The 21,074-nt window shown below is 37.4% G+C and overlaps 1 protein-coding gene across 1 annotated transcript; it reads right to left on the reverse strand.

The window, feature by feature from the left end:
* Window positions 1-4,701: 4,701 nt before the first annotated feature.
* On the reverse strand, window positions 4,702-20,204 carry Pkib (cAMP-dependent protein kinase inhibitor beta). Its single transcript, XM_077801479.1, has 3 exons — window positions 20,192-20,204; window positions 18,533-18,709; window positions 4,702-4,769 (listed from the first exon to the last, which is right to left on the reverse strand). Exons 1-3 carry the CDS (start codon window positions 20,202-20,204, stop codon window positions 4,702-4,704), a joined length of 258 nt encoding a protein of 85 aa, XP_077657605.1.
* Window positions 20,205-21,074: the final 870 nt, after the last annotated feature.

The following is a 21,074-nucleotide window of genomic DNA, read 5'->3' on the forward strand; positions in this document are numbered from 1 at the left end:
CATTAGTGGTGAAGACTCACCAAGAGCAAAATAATTTACCAAAAGGTACATAGTTAATTTAGGTCAAATTTAAGTCAAAATCCTAGAACCAAATATACATATATCGACCAATAGTTCAATGCTTCTTCTTCTATTGTTCTCTACAACATAAGGACATTAAAGAAAGGAAAGATTAAAAAATCAAATTCCTTCCACTATTGGAAATCCAATTTTGGAATTTAGGTGAAATTTTATGATAAAGCAGGATTATTTGAATGCCTAATACGTCTAAAGCACTGTGAGTGGTTTCACAGAGTTGCAAAATTTAGTTCCCTAGACTCTCAAGGGCAGAAAGACTTTTGTTTCTTAATGTCTTGCTTCCTGAAGAATGTCTTACTGAGGCCACAGTAGTCTACCCCACCCCCACCCCCTGGTCCCAGATGGCACTTCAAAGGCTTCTCCACCCCCTCAATATTGAAAAATAGTACTTCTCCCTAAAGTACACCAACAGAGTCAATGAGATTATCTTAGTTGCCTAAGAGGTCCCGCTTTTAAAATATTCGGAGTTAGTTCATAAGGATACTTTTGTGGTTCCCTCTGCTGTAATTTGGATCTTGAATGTCCTCCAAAGGTCAACTACTGGGAAGAGATGGAACCATTAGCAGGTGGGGCCCAGTGGAGGGAAGCTAGGTCATTGGGGTCATGCCCTTTAACGAGGTAGTTGAACTCCAGCCCCTTCCTCTTTTTGCTTCCCAGCTGTCATGAGGTTCACTCTCCCATGTGCTCCACCATGATGTACTGTCAATTCACAGGCCCAAAGCAACAGGGCTAAGTGCCCATGGACTAAAATCTCTGAAAGTGTGAGCCCAAATAAACTTTTCCTCATTTCAAGTTTATTTTCTCAAGTATTTTGTCTCAGTAATGGAAAGCTGATGAACACAAATGTCTCAAAATGTCACTGTGCTCTTTTCATGGTCCTGGGCAGCTCCAGACCACAGGTGGAAGGAATCAAGTTTGAATTTGAGTATGGTACTTATCTTTATTTCCATCCAGACTTTTTCCCCTTACCTCTTCCAGGGGCTGCCTCACTTCAAAAAGAAGAGCCATGGCCTTCTCACAAACTTTCTATTCCTTCAGGATCCTAAAGGTTAATGGCAAATGAAATGATATGGTCTTTGCTGTCTAAATCCTACTCTGGAATATATGAAAAAGTGGAAGAAAAAATAAACCTGAATAAAATCACTTGTGCTAAGATATGAGTGCTTCTTGACAGCTAATGTCTTATACTTCCCAAATACAGCTTTGCAATTTTCCTAGAAACTCTAACTGGAATTCCAACAAATTTAATAAAACTAAGCTGAGTGAATTGGTGTTGACAGAGACTACCAGTTAGTGCAATAGAAGCAAGGCACATCTTGGCTCTCAGCGCCCTGTCCTTGGTCACCTTTGCTATTTTTTCTCTGTGAGTTCTCAAGGGCACCCCCAGAATCCATTTTTTATATCAATAAAATGAAAAACATGAATGACTATTCTTTATTATTATTTTTATGAAACTTCAAAGGGATCTACTTGGCACTTTGTAATCAGTAATCACTCAAGGTTGGCTATAATAATTATTCCTGTTGATGGGTGCTTAATAAGAAAGCCATCTGAGGATTTTTTTACAGCTAATAGCAATTCCTGTTTCAACCTTTGTTTGGGCCAATATTTCTGTCTTCTAACTGCAGATTTTTGATGTTCCAAGAGTTGACATTAATAACTCAAAATATATAAAGAGAGAATTCACTGATAACCAGCCCTACTTTTAGCCAAGGGCATGCTACTAATAGAAAGGAGAGTAAAGGAGAAAGGAGAAAAATCTGTTTGGGCAACAATGTGGTGAGCAATCAATAGATCTAAGTTAATCTTCTTAAAGTATCTATAACCCTATGTTTTTTGGCAAATAATAATAGTTTTTGCTTTGTGTCAGGCATTCGCTTTTCAATTTGCCAGTATTCACTCATTTAATCCTTGTAATAATTCACTAGTTTTCACATTGAAGAAATGGAAGTACAGAGTAAAATAACTCAAAACAGAGCAAATGGCAAAGCTAATACTTTCAAGTTGCCAGGTTCCATAGACAGGACAACAGATTAGAAACTCTAGAAGCATCTTTCTCTTATTCTGTTTTCTATCTTTATCTCTTTTTACACTATCTGTCCAAGAGGTTCAAACGACTTGAACTAGCAAAAGGGGAGTGAATACATTATCTCCATTTGCAAGTTAGACACCTACCTCTATAGGCATTCACATTTAAGAGGGTTCAAACCTTTCCTGCCCAAAGTACAAAAACATCTCAGGATTCACAACACAAAATGGGTCTCTAGCATGTTCTTCTTTTTATTTCCTTGAACAGAGTTTTCAGATAGTCTCTTTTTATAGCTTTATTGTTCCTTTTTAGCCTTGTTATCTAGCAGTATTAAGACTTTCTACCTATTAGGTAAAGTGGGTGCCTTGTACAAAGACAATGGCAAAAATGGGTACAGAGTCATTCTTTAATAAGCACCAAGGAGGTAGCTTTGTTGAAAGTAACTACTTGCTACAGCAAAGTACCCTAGTTTCTCCACAAATGGCTTGAATTTTTTAAATAATAAAACTATTGAGAAGTGAACCCAGTTTTACTTTAAAATACTACTGGCATATTATTCTGCTTAGTCTGGGCTCCTAAGGGTGGGGGTGGAATTCTTCTGTTGGCAAATATTCTGTCAATATCTCATACCTTGGAGATATGCATATACATATATATGTATATGCATATGATACTGGTATAGCCAGTATTTAATAAATAATTGTTTTACCAGTCATTATTCAATTGTTTTGCCATTTCATTTACTGCTTTCACCCACCACATAAAGTATGCATTAATTTTAATACCATTCCAGAGATACAACTGAGACTTAGAAAAATGGTGTAAAATGTCCAAGATCACACAGCTAATGTTTAGCAGAGCTAGAATTCAAACCCAGGTGATCAGAATCCAAAATCTTCCGGTTTAACTCTATTCTAGAGTTTCTGAACCTCAGCACAATTAGCACCCTGGTAATTTTATGCTGTGGGACTGTCCTATAGGGCTACTGTATGCTTTGCTGCTTGGCAGCACACTTGGCCTTTGCCCACTAGGTGCCAGTAGCTCCCTCTCTCCCAGGCCTGCCAAGTCTCTAGACATTGCCAAATGTCCTAGAGCAGACATACTGCTCCCTACCCACGTTGAAAGCTACCCTTCTTTTCTCATCTTTTTTCATACTGTAACTCAATCTCATGTCATCAACCTTCAGAAAAACAATTTTAAGGCTATAATACATTTTAATGAATATTAAATTAGCCCACTGCACCTAAAATATTATTTTTTAAAAATTTATATTGGAGAACTTAAAACAATCAAAATTATTTGAAATACATCCCTATGAAAATATGACACTTAAGGGTAGGATTTGTCAATAAAATAATAAGCAGGAGGTGGTTTATGCTGTAAAGACTATTAACTTCATCCTTCAGAATGCATCACCATATCCCATGTGGCGTACTTCAGAACATAAAATGAAGGAGACTTATATTGGCAACAAAGTTCTTTAGTGAAAGAGTTTATTTTTTTAACATATACAGATTAAGTCCACAAATTATAATTGCATGCATTGTATCTGAAAATTAAAATAAATTATTTTAAATCAACATTTTTAAAAACCAGAAGTTTATTATTTTCATAAAATACTTAATAAATCAAAACTTACTAATGCTTTGGTTTGTTTTTGATCCTTTTTAAATATGTGCTTAAATACATGTTAAAAGCATGTGTTTTGCTATCTCCACTTAGATTATAGATCAAATACTTAAGTGTTTACTGTTTTGCTAAGCTACTTTAGGAAAGATATCAAAAGATCTGCATTCCTGAGGAAATTTAGACATAATACATACACAAAAGCCCTAAGAATAATAAAAGACATTGTAAAGAGACTAGTAAAGGATTTAATATAATTCACATTAAAATAAAATATACACACATGTACATATATCATAATTAAAGAAGAGAAAGTCATTTAATAGGCATATTCCATATAAACAATTTGTCACAAATGTTACATTCTAAGGATTCACATGAAAAATCACAGTGTGCACAGAATAGAAGCAAAATATCAGACAAAAACATCCTAGAAATGCTTATGTTGTTAAACTTTTACAATATTTTCAAAAACTTTTTAAGGTGGGGAAAAATCTGGTACAATTTTGATTAAAAATAAACATACTCAATCTATGTGATTTTTTTTACTATTATTCCTTCTTATCCCCAAAATATAATTTCCTACAAAGTCTACAAAGTTTTAAAATAATAGTGTTTGGTTTGTACTTGTCAATAAACCTCTTCTCTATCCCCATAAAAATGGAATTTAACATATATCTGGCTAAATAAATCTATGAGAGGACAGTGAATTTTGTTGGGTTTACAGACAATGATATGTATTTAAGTGCTCATACTTTCTTAACTTTCCCCTTGGATGCAATTTGTAAGTAACCTACCATTTAATAACCTACATTGGACATCATGGTTGCAATCCAGATGAATAGCGCCACAACAAAATTATCTAATGACACATGTCACCACAGTTACCACCAGATCAAACATCTCAGGAAAACATAGCCACTAAGTCTTTCAAAGTGCATAAACTCAGCACTCTTAATTATCAGCCTTCATTTTTCTTCATTTGGGGGATTTTCCAATTGGTCTTTGGTTGTTTCTTCATCTTTCTTTTTTTCATCTGGAAAAAAAGATAAATTTATATTTATATATATGTAACATGATGTATAATATAAAAGGTTATATATATATATATAATAAAAAAGTTGTTTTTTTTCCTTTATCTACCCTGATCATTTTATACTTGACGAGCACATATTTTGTCTTCAATCCAGACATGAAACTATATGAAGGAGCAGGTTTGAGGATCTACTTTCTCCTAATCAATTTTCTCTTCTAGTCTATAGTTGTTAAGTGTCAGAAAGTCAGAAAGTCTCTTAAGGTGTGATTACAATCTCTATTTACAAATAGTAAACTGAAGCACAAACAGGTTAAATGACTGCCCAAAGTCATAGAGTAAGTGACAGAGTGACAGCTTGGACCCAAGCCAAATGGCTCCATGAGCCACACCTTAACCACCTCCCTGTGCTACATTTTGTTTTCTCTGGGTTCTTCATACCTTTTACTCCCTTTGCATTTAGATGACTCCTCTTTCTTTCTTTCTTTCTTTCTTTCTTTCTTTCTTTCTTTCTTTCTCTTTCTCTCTCTTTCCTTCCTTCCTTTCTTCTTTGATACTCAGGGACACTTGACCACTGAGCCATACCCTCAGCACTATTTTGTATTTTATTTAGAGACAGGGTCTTACTACAGCTTGCTGCTGCTAAGGCTGGCCTTATACTCATGATCCTCCTGCCTTAGCCTCCCCAGCTACTGGGATTACAGGCATGTACCATTGAAACTGACCTAGATGACTCGACTTTCTACTTCACAGGAAAAACTAAACCAAAGTCATCAGATAGGAGCTCTATTGCCATTAAATCTCTAAAACCCTCTGTAATCTGGGCTTACTCGTCATGTTCTTCCTCCTATTACAGGGAAAGTACTTCTAAGCACTGGTTTTGTATTTTACCAGCACCCCATGAAAAGTGAAAATGCAGCAAACTTGTTCATAAATTCCGAAAGCTTTCAATGGCAAGAGTAGTGCAGGTCTCTCAGGAGCCCAAGCCCTGTGTAACTGCCCTGTTGCACACCTTTGGAGCTGGCCCTGCTCCTGCTCCTCCTACCCAGGCCTAATAGCTTCATGATCCCAAACCCTTTTGCCTCATCCAGAAGTGGACTAGTGATCATCCCCTGCTTCCACCCTTTCAACCCTGCACCACTACATGTCATCTGTCTTTCCCCTTCTCTGGCTCCTTCATTTCTTCAAATCACTGCCATCGCAAACTAACAAAGACGCCTTTTCAATTTCAATTATTGCACATACCATGTTCCCTGCCATCCTTCAAAATGTACACTCTTTTGTTCTTCCATTTAAAAATAATACTAGGAACCTGCAACCCACGGGTGGGCGGGTCAGGCCCAGCAACCAGCCAAGTGACAGAGCAGCTACACGCGCCTGCAGGGAACGCGGACCGGACCCACGAGGACAGGGCCGGCAGCCTGCTGAGGGACAGGCCCGTCCCCTCCCCCAGTGTCTGCAAGGTAGGCGGGACTGTGAACACCAGCAGATCAGGCCCAAAGCCTGCTGAGGGGCGGAACCGGCCCCTCCCCCAGTGCCTGCAAGCTAGGCGAACCTGCAACCCACGGGCGGGCGGGTCAGGCCCAGCAACCAGCCAAGTGACAGAGCAGCTACACGCGCCTGCAGGGAACGCGGACCGGACCCACTAGGACAGGTCCGTCGGCCAGCTGAGGGGCAGGCCCGTCCCTTCCCCCAGTGTCTGCAAGGTAGGCGGGACTGTGAACACCGGCAGATCGGGCCCAAAGCCTGCTGAGGGGCGGAACCGGCCCCTCCCTCAGTGCCTGCAAGCTAGGGGAACCTGCGACCCACCGGGAGGTTAGGCCCAGCAACCTACGGAGTGACACAGGTGCCCCTGGCGCCTGCTGGGTAGGCGGACCTTTGACCGACCAGCAGAGCAGACCTAGGGCCTGCCAGCATGGTAGACGGATCACACTAATTGGAGGAGGATCACAGCCACTACCTGCCCTGCAAGGGTGATTTTTCAACTATACAAGAGCAATATAAATAAATAGAGGGAAAATATCAAAGACACAACAATTTCACCAAGCAGAAAGAAACGCCAGCAGTATGAAACGACAAGGAAAGAAAGGACCACAGGCAATGCAGGTCAACTCAACTTTAGAAGAGGTAATAGCTGCAACAGATGGAATGTCAGATAGAGAGCTCAGGACATACATGCTTCAGATGATCTGGAGTCTCAAGGAAGACATGAGACAGCAAAATCAGACAATGAAAGATCACATTGACAAACAAATCCAGGAAGTAAAAGATCAATTTCACAGGGAGATAGAGGTAATAAAAAACAAACAAATAGAAATCCTAGAAATGCAGGAAACAATAAACCAACTTAAAAACTCAATTGAGAATACTACCAGCAGAGTGGATCACTTAGAAGATAGAACATCAGATAATGAAGACAGAGTATTTCAACTTGAAAAGAACATAGACAGCTCAGCAAGTCTACTAAGAAACCATGAGCAGAACATTCAAGAACTATGGAATAATATCAAAAGACCAAACTTAAGAGTCATTGGGATACAGGAAGGCATAGAGCTCCAAACCAAAGGATTAAGCAATCTATTCAGTGAAATAATACAAGAAAACTTCCCAGACTTGAAGAATGAGACAGAATCCCAAATCCTAGAAGCCTACAGGACGCCGAATGTGCAAAATCATAAGAGATCCACACCTAGACACATTATAATGAAGATGTCCAACATACAGAATAAGGAGAGAATTTTAAAAGCTACAAGAGAAAGGAAGCAGATTACATTTAGGGGTAAACCAATCAGGATAACAGCTGATCTCTCAACACAGACTCTAAAAGCTAGAAGATCCTGGAATAACATATTTCAAACGCTAAAAGAAAATGGGTTCCAACCAAGAATCGTGTATCCCTCGAAATTAAGCTTCAGGATGGAAGATGAAATTAAAACATTCCACAACAAAAAAAAGTTAAAAGAATTTGCAGCTAGAAAACCATCTCTTCAAAAAATCCTTGGCAAAACACTACAAGAAGAGGAAATGAAAAACAACAATGAAAACCAACAGTAGGAGGTAGGACAGTAAAGGGGGGAAAATAATCAAAGAGGAAAACAAATCAGGTTTAATAGCATTAATAAACAAACTATGGCTAGAAGAACAAACCATATCTCAATAATAACCCTAAATGTTAATGGCTTAAACTCACCAATTAAGAGACACAGGCTAGTTGAATAGATCAGAAAACAAGACCCAACAATATGCTGCCTGCAGGAGACGCATTTGATAGGAAAAGATATACATAGACTGAAGGTGAAAGGTTGGGAAAAATCATATCACTCATATGGACTGCGGAAACAAGCAGGAGTGGCCATACTCATATCTAATAAAATAGATTTCAAGCCAAAGTTAATCAAAAGGGATAAAGAGGGACACTACATACTGCTCAAGGGAACCATACACCAACAAGACATAACAATCATAAATATATATGCCCCAAACAACGGGGCTGCTATGTTCATCAAGCAAACTCTTCTCAAGTTCAAGAGTCTAATAGACCACCAAACAATAATCATGGGAGACTTTAACACACCTCTCTCACCACTGGACAGATCTTCCAAACAAAAGTTGAATAAGGAAACTATAGAACTCAATAATACAATTAACAACCTAGACTTAATTGACACATATAGAATATACCACCCAACATCAAGCAGCTACACTTTTTTCTCAGCAGCACATGGATCCTTCTCAAAAATAGATCATATATTATGTCACAGGGAAACTCTTAGTCAATATAAAGGAGTAGAGATAATACCATGCATCTTATCTGATCACAATGGAATGAAACTGAAAATCAACGATAAAAGAAGGAAGGAAAAATCATGCATCACTTGGAGAATGAACAATAGATTACTGAATGATCAATGGGTTTTAGAAGACATCAAGGAGGAAATTAAAAAATTCTTAGAGTTAAATGAAAACACAGACACAACATATCGGAATCTATGGGACACATTGAAAGCAGTTCTAAGAGGAAAATTCATTGCTTGGAGTTCATTCCTTAAAAAAAGAAAAAACTAACAAATAAATGATTTCATACTTCATCTCAAAATCCTAGAAAAAGAAGACCAAAACAACAGCAAAAGAAGTAGAAGGCAAGAAATAATTAAAATCAGAGCTGAAATTAATGAAATTGAAACAAAAGAAACAATTGAAAAAATTGACAAAACTAAAAGTTGGTTCTTTGAAAAAATAAATAAAATTGACAGACCCTTAGCCATGCTAACGAAGAGAAGAAGAGAGAGAACTCAAATTACCAGCATACGGGATGAAAGAGGCAATATCACAACAGACACTTCAGAAATACAGAAGATAATCAGAAATTATTTTGAATCCTTATACTCCAATAAAATAGAAGATAGTGAAGGCATCGATAAATTTCTTAAGTCAGATAATCTGCCCAGATTGAGTCAGGAGGATATAGACAACCTAAACAGACCAATATCAATTGAGGAAATGGAAGAAACCATCAAAAGATTACCATCTAAGAAAAGCCCAGGACCGGACGGGTATACAGCAGAGTTTTACAAAACCTTTAAAGAGGAACTAATACCAATACTTTTCAAGCTATTTCAGGAAATAGAAAAAGAGGGAGAACTACAAATTCATTCTACGAGGCTAACATCACCCTGATTCCGAAACCAGACAAAGACACTTCAAAGAAAGAAAACTACAGACCAATATCTCTAATGAACCTAGATGCAAAAATCCTCAATAAAATTCTGGCGAATCGGATACAAAAACATATCAAAAAAATTGTGCACCATGATCAAGTAGGATTCATCCCTGGTATGCAAGGTTGGTTCAATATACAGAAATCAATAAATGTTATTCACCACATCAATAGACTTAAAAATAAGAACCATATGATCACCTCAATAGATGCAGAAAAAGCATTCGAAAAAGTACAGCATCCCTTTATGTTCAAAACTCTTGAAAAACTAGGGATAACAGGAACATACCTCAACATTGTAAAAGCAATTTATGCTAAGCCTCAGGCTAGCATCATTCTGAATGGAGAAAAATTGAAGGCATTCCCTCTAAGATCTGGAACAAGACAGGGATGCCCTCTTTCACCACTTCTGTTCAACATAGTTCTCGAAACACTGGCCAGAGCAATTAGATAGACGAAAGAAATTAAAGGCATAAAAATAGGAAAAGAAGAACTTAAATTATCACTATTTGCAGATGACATGATTCTATACCTAGCAGACCCAAAAGGGTCTACAAAGAAACTATTAGAGATAATAAATGAATTCAGCAAAGTGGCAGGTTATAAAATCAACACGCATAAATCAAAGGCATTCCTGTATATCAGCGACAAATCCTCTGAAATGGAAACGAGGACAACCACTCCATTCACAATATCCTCAAAAAGAATAAAATACTTGGGAATCAACCTAACAAAAGAGGTGAAAGACTTATACAATGAAAACTACAGAACCCTAAAAAGAGAAATTGAAGAAGACCTTAGAAGATGGAAAAACATACCCTGTTCATGGATAGGCAGAACTAACATCATCAAAATGGCGATATTACCAAAAGTTCTCTATAGGTTTAATGCAATGCCAATCAAAATCCCAACGGCATTTCTTGTAGAAATAGAGAAAGCAATCATGAAATTCATATGGAAGAATAAAAGACCCAGAATAGCAAAAACAATACTAAGCAGGAAGTGTGAATCAGGTGGTATAGTGATTCCAGATCTCAAACTATACTACAGAGCAATAGTAACAAAAACAGCATGGTACTGGTACCAAAACAGGCGGGTGGACCAATGGTACAGAATAGAGGACACAGAAACCAATCCACAAAACTACAACTATCTTATATTTGATAAAGGGGCTAAAAGCATGCAATGGAGCAAGGATAGCATCTTCAACAAATGGTGCTGGGAAAACTGGAAATCCATATGCAACAAAATGAAACTGAATCCCTTTCTCTCGCCAAGCACAAAAGTTAACTCAAAATGGATCAAGGAGCTTGATATCAAATCAGAGACACGGCATCTGATAGAAGATAAAGTTGGCTACGACCTACATGCTGTGGGGTCGGGCTCCAAATTCCTCAATAGGACACCCATAGCACAAGAGTTAACATCTAGAATCAACAAATGGGACTTACTCAAACTAAAAAGTTTTTTCTCAGCAAAAGAAACAATAAGAGAGGTAAATAGGGAGCCTACATCATGGGAACAAATCTTTACTCCTCACACTTCAGATAGAGCCCTAATATCCAGAATATATAAAGAACTGAGAAAATTAGACAATAAGATAACAAATAACCCAATCAACAAATGGGCCAAGGACCTGAACAGACACTTCTCAGAGGAGGACATACAATCAATCAATAAGTACATGAAAAAATGCTCACCATCTCTAGCAGTCAGAGAAATGCAAATCAAAACCACCCTAAGATACCATCTCACTCCAGTAAGATTGGCAGCCATTATGAAGTCAAACAACAATAAGTGCTGGCGAGGTTGTGGGGAAAAGGGTACACTTGTACATTGTTGGTGGGACTGCAAATTGGTGCAGCCAATTTGGAAAGCGGTATGGAGATTTCTTGGAAAGCTGGGAATGGAACCACCATTTGACCCAGCCATTCTCCTTCTCAGTCTATTCCCTAAAGACCTAAAAAGAGCATGCTACAGGGACACTGCTACATCGATGTTCATAGCAGCACAATTCACAATAGCAAGACTGTGGAATCAACCTAGATGCCCTTCAATAGACGAATGGATTAAAATTGTGGCATTTATACACAATGGAGTATTACTCTGCAGTAAAAAATGACAAAATCATAGAATTTGGTGGGAAATGGATGGCATTAGAGCAGATTATGCTAAGCGAAGCTAGCCAAGCCCTAAAAAACAAATGCCAAATGTCTTCTTTGATATAAGGAGAGTAACTAAGAACAGACTAGGGAAGAAGAGCACGAGAAGAAGACCAACATTAAACAAGGATGAGAGGTGGGAGGGAAAGGGAGAGAGAAGGGAAATTGCATGGAAATGGAAGGAGACCCTCAGGGTTATACAAAATTACATACAAGAGGAAGTGAGTGGAAAGGGAAAAACAGTACAAGGGGGAGGAATGAATTACAGTAGTGGGGGTAGAGAGAGAAGAGGGGAGGGGAGGGGAGGGGAGGGGGGATAGTAGAGGATAGGAAAGGCAGCAGAATACAACAGACATGAGTATATCAATATGTAAAGCAATGAAGTGTAACTGATGTGATTCTGCAAGCTGTATACGGGGTAAAATGGGAGTTCATAACCCGCTTGAATCAAAATGTGAAATATGATATATCAAGAACTATGTAATGTTTTGAACAACCAACATTAAAAAAAATAAATAAAAATAAAAAAAATAAAATTAAAATAATACTAAATCTTTATTAGTCTCTGCAAATTGCTCCTGCCAATCGGTGGCATCTTTGAAGATAAAGTTGATGGACTCTATTCAGAACTTCAACTTGTATGCATCAAATATTTATTAAGCACATACTGTATGTGAAGCATAAATTCTGCTCTCAGGGAACTTCTGGTGAATGATATGGACAATAAGCAAAATCAGTAAAATGTATATTATGTGAGAAATGAAATGGCAGTAAGGATATTGAAGCAAAGGTAGGAAATAGGAGTTTTCAAGAAATGTTGGAGCTGGAGGTTGCAGTTTTACATAGGATTAGCTGGGAATGCTTCTCTGGGAAGGGAGATTTGAGTAGAATTGAGAAGTTATGACAGCAGGAAGAAGAACATTTCAAGCAAAGACAATAGTGATGTCCAAGGCAGCAATGAGTAGAAAGGAACTGCCTAGTGGGACATTGTGAAGAATAAAAATCAGAAGATGGAATCCAAGAGGTAGCAGGAAGCTATATGTTATAGGCAGCTTTATGGACCAATTTCAATAGTATTTGCTGAAGGATGAAATATAAAATGTGAGAGAAAGAGTGGAGAGAAGGATGATTCCAGTATTTTTTATTTTATCAACTGGAATTATAAAATTACCACTCACTGAGAAGAGGAAGATGGAGGAAAATAGCTTTTAGGAAGAATATCTGGAGTTTGCTCTTATACCCATTAAGTTTGAGTCTCTATTAGATATGTAAACACTGATGACAACTAGACAGATATATGAGACTATGAAGTTGAAGGGATCTCCAGGCTAGAGGCACAAATCTGAATTATTGGAAAGATGACCATTATTCCCAAGAAACTGGATAGTACAAGTGTTAGAGAACTGATAGAGAAGATGTCCAAAGACTGAGTTCTGGTACCCTCCAACCCATTAAGAGACAGAGGTGATGAGAAAGGAGAAGCCAAGGAGAGGCAGCCAGTGAGGCAGAGAGAAAACCAGGAGGGCAAAGTGTTCTGAAAGCTAAGGGAAGAAAAATGGTTCAGGGAAGAAGCAATAATCATGATATACCTGCTAAAAGATATGCAAGATGCAAAGGAAGAGTGGACCACTGATTTTAGCAGAGACAATGTTGTTTATGAGCTTGAAATAGCAGTTGGGTGGTGTAATTGTATTAGGCTTAGAGAAAGAATGGGGCAAAGAACATCGGGAGGCACAAAAGCAGACAGTCTTTCAAAGAATTTTGTTATAAACAAAACCAGAAATGGGATAATAGTTGCAAGAAGAATCAGGATCAAGAGAGAGTCCGAGTCTTAGCTGTCACACTCACTTGCCTGGTGCTTAATAAGTGTTCATTGAAAGAACTCCCTCAGGAAAACAGACTTGACAGGAAATGGTACTCTAGACCCATATGAAATATAAATTGTCAGATTATTCCTAGAATGATTTAAGCGACATTTGCTATCACTGATTCTGAGCAAACTACTTAGAAAGCATTATGACTTTCTAAGAAGAAATGTCAGTTCTGTTAATATTCTTGTTCCAGAGAATAATGACTATTCTCTAAGTCAAATAAGTAAATTATACTCTTGTTCATAAAGAATATTATTTTTATCTAATTTGAGTGATAGTGATATGAAGGCCCCTGAAGAAGTTCTCCTTCTGTGAAATGAACTAGAAACTCATGTTACTGGTTAGATGCGGACTAGCAGGATATCATCTGTTGACAATCTAGTATCTTGTTCAGGTTGTCAGCTAAAAATACGAAACATGGTTCCAAATTACTTCTTTACCAGTCTCACTTTTTGCATTGAATTATGAAAGCACATGCTTAGAAGCATATTCAAAGATGATTAGAGATAAAACAAAATGCCAAACTACTCAAAGAGGCTATAATTGTTCTTAACTGTGTATTTGATGTTAATGAAAGAAAAAGAGTAGTCAAACAAAACAGTTGTTTTGCATATAATATTATGCACTTCCAAGGATAGTTACTGTTATTGTTCTGTAATCGTGAAATGCTTTTAACATATTTCTTTAACATAATTTCTCTAAGTCTTAAACATCAAACTCTCCATTTAAACTTGTTCCACTCATTTCAAATGTGAATAAACTTATTGAACACTTGTTTCTCATTCTCATGCTCCTAATGAATAATAACTTTGGGAAAAGTAAGAAAATCTTGCCTCCTAAATTATCTGGGTTGATTCTATTCTCCAGAAGCCTAGCTTTGAAAACAAACAAAAAATGTTATATTTATGTAAGTGGTAACCTGTATAATTTTATATAAAAATTATTTGCTGAATCCAATGATGTATCTTTTAGGTACTTGAACTATTTACTGAGTTATGCTTTTAATAAAATAGGTTAAGATAAATCAGAATTATCCACTTTTTTTCTATTTTTATCCCTGTTTTTTACTCTTCTTTGTGTCAGTTGCTTTTACCACCCCTTGTTAGATCATGACCTGTAGTGCAATGCTTTCAGAGTACCTCACAGAACAATAATTCTGTAAGATGCTTCTTCAAAGATGGTCAAGGAAATGAGGCAAAGAGGCTGCTTGTCCCATCCTTACAGTGTTATAGGCACAAGTGCATGTTAAAATCTCTGCAATGAAAACTCATAAAAATTCTTGTTTTTATTTATTCTGAGAAGGGTAAAAACACCAATCATGGCTAAGCCAACAATTCCAAATTTATTTGACCACAGTATACTTTTTGTATGTGATATATTAACATCCAAGAGAATTTCCATGAGAAAAGTTGATACAATAGGAAAGGCGATGGCCTTAGAAACAGAGATTCTACCATCACCTAATTGTGAGTTTGGGCAAGCCACTGAACCTGCATGAAGGGTTAATCAATAGAGAAATGGATAAATAAAATGTGGTGTATATACACAATGGAGTTCTACTCAGTCACAAAGAAGAATGAAATCATATCATTTGCTAGTAAATGGATGCAAATGGAAAACAAGCATCATGCTGAGTAAAATAAGACAGACTCAGGAAATCCAGGGTTGAGTGTTTTCTCTCATCTCTAGAAGCTATAGAGAAAAACAGAATTTAAAAAGGGGCAGGGAAGATCTCATAAAAACACAAGGGAGGCCAGTAGAGTTGAGGTAGCAATCAAGGTGAGGGGAGGAAGAGAGGAAAATGGAAAGAACAGGAATAAAATTAACCAAATTGTGCTATATGCATGTATGAATATATCACAATGAACTACACTTTTATGTGTAATTGCAATTCACCAATTATATATATATTTATACTTATATATATATTTATATATATGTGTAATATATTATATATGTTAATATATAATATAATATATATTATATGTGTAATATATTATAAATATGGATATATGGGAAGAAGAATATAGAAAGGGGAACAGGAGGAAGGGGATGGAGGAGAGGAGGCAAAGGAAATTACTGGGGAATTAACTGGAGCAAATATGAATATGTATAATTATAATGCACCAATAAAAGCATAAAGGGTGGACTTTCTAAGTTCCCTTCTCCTTTTTACATTATTTTCCATATGTATTGAAAGGTAATGTACTCCCATGAAAGTAATCTACTCCTTTGGGTAATTTCATTTGCACACTCTCCTCTATTGTATAAAATATATTTTGACAATTACATGGTCAAGTACTCAAAAATGTACATATCTGAAATAGTTTTCTCTGGCCTTCATATCCAATTGCTTACTTAATATGGCCATTTAGACTTGTCATAGGTATCTCCACCACATCCAATTCATTAGCAAGTCTGCCTATAAAACCTATTCCTAACCCACCCACCTCTCTCCATCATTACTATTTTGAGCCATCATCTCTAATTGGACTATGCAACAATCTCTCCTTGAGTAAAGATTAGCAAAAATGCTTTCTCCTACTCTAAGGACAAACTTGACTGGGGATTAATTTTCTAGCTCTGTTACCCAGGAAACCATACTAAGGTATAATGTCATCCTGGTTCTAAACTTATGATAAATATGACTCAAATGGTAAAATACGTCTATATTAAGAAAATCTAGATATGAACTCTAGGTGCCTTGTAGGAAACCATAGCACTGGGCTTCCCTGTGGACAGTGACTCTCATAAACGAGCATGTCTTTAGCTGGGAAGTAGAGAGCAGTGTCCAAGGACTTGTTAGAGTATTAGCTCACAGGAGACTCAGCTTCTAGCCCATTGCTCCTATTGACCTGTCTCTTTGCAGCTGAGTTTTCACTTCATGAGGAGGAGACACAAGAGACAATTCCCAGGTCTGCCATATGAATTCCTATAAGGGCTTCCAAATTAGAAGATTACATGATACTTCCCTGCTTGCCTGCTGAAGCTTCTTTACTGGGACACCTCTGAGTAGAATGGTACCAATGTGTTCTTGCAAGTCTAAATGTTTAATTTGGCCTGAAAAGATTTCCTAATGAGGATTGCTTCACTGATCCCACTATTTAAATTATTGCTTCCCTACAATCCATTTTCCACATAACAGAGTAAATATTTTAAAACACCAAATGAGATTTCACTCCCCCATTTGAAATCCTCCCACTCAAAAATGAAAGTTTATTTCTTTACCCAAATTTCTAAAATCCCACAAGATCTACCACTGGCTCATCTCTCCAAAGTCATCTTGTAGAACCTTCCCCATCATGTGCTTCCCTCAAGCCATGGTTGACCAGTCCTTATTTCTTGACAACATTCATTTGGTTCCACCCTATGAGTATTTTACCAGCTGCTCCTTCTGCAGAGTTTACCTCTTACCTCCTGTCTTCTGGTAGCAGGATTATTCAGTTATTCAAAATATAGAGTTGTTCTTCAGACTTCAGAGAGGGTTTCCCTAATTTCTCCTAAAACAGTCACCCAATAACTGTACCACACCACTAATTTAGTTCTTTGATTCTTAATTTATATATTTCTTTATACATAATCTAAGTCTCCTGTTGCAATATAAGATGTAGGACAGCAGGAGTTTATGACTGCCTTACTCACTTGTATACCTCCAGCTCTTAGAGTGTCTAGCATGTGGTAGGTACTAAGATGAATGATGGATCAAATAAATAGTAAGAGTGGAGGTAAGAAAAGGCGTTTTGAGACTTTCTAGTTTTCTGGGATGCCACCCTCTGTCACTTCATGCTGATTTGTTATAAGGCATCATTGTCCTCCTGTGAGGTTTACCAAGTTGTAAGAGGTAGATGACTATAGATAATGAGGAACCCAGGGCCTCATGCATGCCAAGCAAGTGCTCTAGCATTAAGCTTCATCCCCAGTTCTAATCTTTATCTACACATTTAAGTGAAGGGCTTCTTCTAATACTTTTATTGAAAATACATGTTGTAGTTTAGATATTAGGTGTCCCCCAAAAGCTCATGTGTGAGACAATACAAGAAGGTTTAGAGGTGAAATGATTGGGTTTAGAGGTGAAATGATTGGGTTCTGAGAGTCTTAACTCCATCAGTCAGTTAATTCCCTGGCAGGGATTAACTGAGTGGTAACTATGGGCAGGTAGGATATGAATGGAGGAGATGTGTGGATGGAGTTGTATTGGGGTTTATATTTTGTCCATGAAGGGGGGTGCGCTCTCACTTTCTCCTTCCTGGTGTCATGTCCCCAGCTGCTTTCCTCCCCTACACTCTTCTGCCATGATGTTCTGCCTCATCTCAAGCCCCCTTTCTATGGACTAAGAACTCTGAAACTGTGAGCCCCTAAACAAACTTTTCTTCCTTAAAATTGCTTTTGTTGGGTCTTTTGGTCATAGCAATGAAAAAGCTGACTAAAACAATATCCTTATTTTTATTTTCAAAAGCCTAAACTCAGGAAGCAATAGGAACTGTATGCAAATAATAGAGAAAGATCCAAGATTTTCCATCTTTGCTTTGACAGCTCACTGTTTTCTTAACTTGTTCTACTAGTTGAAAAATGATTCACTTTAAAAAGTTTCATCTGGAATTGATAATAAACTTCTTCAGTAGAAGGAGTGGAAGGACTGTAGAATATGACAATGAAGCAGAAGCTTCCAGAATTATTGGCTAAGGAATGGGAGAAAGAAAATTATTTCATTTCTGAGTGCTTCTCAATCAATTTTGTATGTTCCTTAAAGGGAGGATCATTTTTGTTCAACTCTATTTCTATTAGATCTGTGTATGATCACATACATTCAATAAAGAAATAGAATATTATTTTCCCATATATACTATTAAATGAAAAGATGAAATTTTTGTCTTCTCTCAGAAAGCCAGAAAAATCTACTTAGCTTTAAACAAGACCTGAGAGGTTTTAGAAAACAAAACCAAACAAACAAAAAACGAAACAACAACAACAAAAAGCCAGGAGTACTGCTGATTTTGCAAGGATTAAGAGCACTACCTTCTTTCATGGAGAGGGCCTCCAGTTTGAGGGGCAAATCAGAGGTTCCGCCAGTGGCAGCTGAACTCTGGATGTCTGGTAAGGCATTGCGGCGGCCTGTCCTCGCTGAAGATGCAAAATTGGTGACCACAGACTCCACATCAGTCATTTTTGATGAATCTGTCCTCATAGCAACATCTACAAATAGAATAAACACAAGAAGAAGATGAGCCTGTTCAGAGAGCAATGTTCACCACAGTGGTCCAAAGGCATGGCTAGACCAAAAACACAATGAGCTAGCAGATCTAAGCACCACTTACACCCTCAGCTACGTCTACCACTTTGGTCCTGGAGCTTCCATTTGCTGAACAGAGCAGGAAGTCCTCTGCAGGAGCCAGATTACTATAAATAACTCCTGAGCTGAATGAGCCACTTGGAACATTAGGGTGCAGTAGGCCCTGCCTTTTGTTCTGCTTTTCTATGGATGGATCAGCCAAACCAGGTCTTGGAAGGAAATGAAACTGATTTGTTTGGCTGCTCTCAGAGAGACTCTGCCTGCCAGTATTTGCTTGTGGTGCTTGTTTAGGCTGAAACCAAATCACTATAATTGTGGGAATAAACAAAACAGGCTCTTTTCTTACTCTTTGAAAATCAGAAATTCTACTTTCTCTCAAAAGGCTCTTTCCCACAGAGAGCTGTGTACTTCCATCTGTTCTGGCCTTGAAGCCAGTTTTCAATAGACTCATGTTTATGTTAGGGAGAGTTAGGACCTCTTTTACTGTCTTGCCCTCAAGTGGACATGGTAATTGCTAGTACTTTTCTCAGCATCCATTATTTTCCTGGGAATTGTCCTCAAGAAAGAATTCTCAAGAGATCAACATGAATACAAGGAGGGAGGGAAGTGTCATGGCACATTCAAAACTGATCCTCTTTCACATGTTTTTCCTCAAAAAAAGTTTTCCTAAAAAGTTAACTTGGAATAGTATTTCAAAAGCAAAAGCATTTTTAAAGATATTATCATATGTCATATTTTTAGCCAGGCACTGAGAGCACAGAGGTATGATATACTATCCATCTCTAGGTTCATTTGCACTCTTAAAGGGGAAAAAGAAGGTATGTGTGGGAGGAAAGGTTACATCTGTTCACAAAATGGCCTAAGGATCAAGAAAGGGATGGAGTTCAGCATTTGTGGAACTTAGGAACATGTGATTCCTAGCCTACACAAAGGAAACCAATCTTTTCACAGTAGTTGGAAGGGAGTCCTTTCCAAATAGCTACCTTCAGAAAATGCTAGAAACAAAGTGATGTAGTCACAAAACATGATGCATTTGATCCAAAGCACCTTAAAAAAAAATGTATACTGAGCTTAGCATGGTCCTCAAGAAGCCAGGAGTATCCTGAAAATGACCAAGAAAAGAGGCAGTCCATTACTACTTTAGATGTTGTCTTCTTTTTCCAAGGATCATTCAGACACAATCTCAGAATCCATTAGATTTTGAATTGTTTGATACTTGCCAACTGTCCGGCATGAACAAATAGATTGGAGTAATGTAAAGAGCACTGGGCTGTTAGTCAAAAAGAATTCACTCCGTTATACACTTGTAAGGCAACAGTGGTCAGGCCATTTAATTTATACAAGTCACACTTTTTTTTCCTTATATATTAGGCATAACAATTGACCTTTATGGCTCATAGGATTCTGCTAAAAAACAGATGAGATAAGATAATAGAAACTCTTTGTAACTATAAAAATGTTTAACATGTTTGATTTTTGACATGATTATTTATATCTTACTACATTCTTTTTATTCTGTAACCCTTCTTTTTTGGGGGGTTACCAAGGATTGAACTCAGGGGAACCACTTGACCACCAAGTCACATCTCCAGCCTTGTTTTGTATTTTATTTAGAGACAGGGTCTCACTGATTCGCTTAGCATCTCAATTTTGCTGAGGCGGGCTTTGAACTACTCACAATTATCCTGCCTGAGCCTCCTGAGCTGCTAGGATTACAGGTGTACTGTGCAATCCTTTTATGGATGCTATTTAATCTTAACAATAAGAATCTTCCTACTAGAGACCTTGAGTTATTTTAAGAGGGAAACCAGCATTTTTTTCAATACTGCATGAACACTTATATTATCTATTATCTGATTTAAACCTCCCAATAATTCTATGAAGTATAAAATATGACCCTCACTTTGTAGCTGTAAAAACTAGGGCTCAGAGAGGTTAAATAGTTCATTTAAAGTTGCATAGCTGCTTATCTGGCATTAATGGCTACAAATCCAATTTCAATTCACTCTGAAAGAAAAATAACATGGATTATCAAGAAACAATCTTCCAAATCCCCGTGATATATGAAACTAGTCATATGTACAGTTCCTTTAGTATTGTGCTTTTCATTGACTTTTATAGGAAAATGTGTGTGTGTGTGTGTGTGTGTGTGTGTGTGTGTGTGTTTAATTACAGGGGGTATGGAAAGAAAGAGAGATAAGTTTCTAAATTACTACCATTTCACATGTTCTTCTCTATCTTATTAACTTGTGAGCCCCTATAGCCATG

This window comes from Urocitellus parryii, chromosome 8 (genome assembly GCF_045843805.1).
Source record: "Urocitellus parryii isolate mUroPar1 chromosome 8, mUroPar1.hap1, whole genome shotgun sequence".
Taxonomy (NCBI): domain Eukaryota; kingdom Metazoa; phylum Chordata; class Mammalia; order Rodentia; family Sciuridae; genus Urocitellus; species Urocitellus parryii.

Bases quoted from the DNA above. Each gene is read 5' to 3' on its own strand.
- Pkib (XM_077801479.1), bottom strand. The intron at 4,770-18,532 runs GTAGTGCTCTTA...CTTTTTTTCCAG, and splicing joins GGCCCTCTCCATGAAAGAAG to ATGAAAAAAAGAAAGATGAA.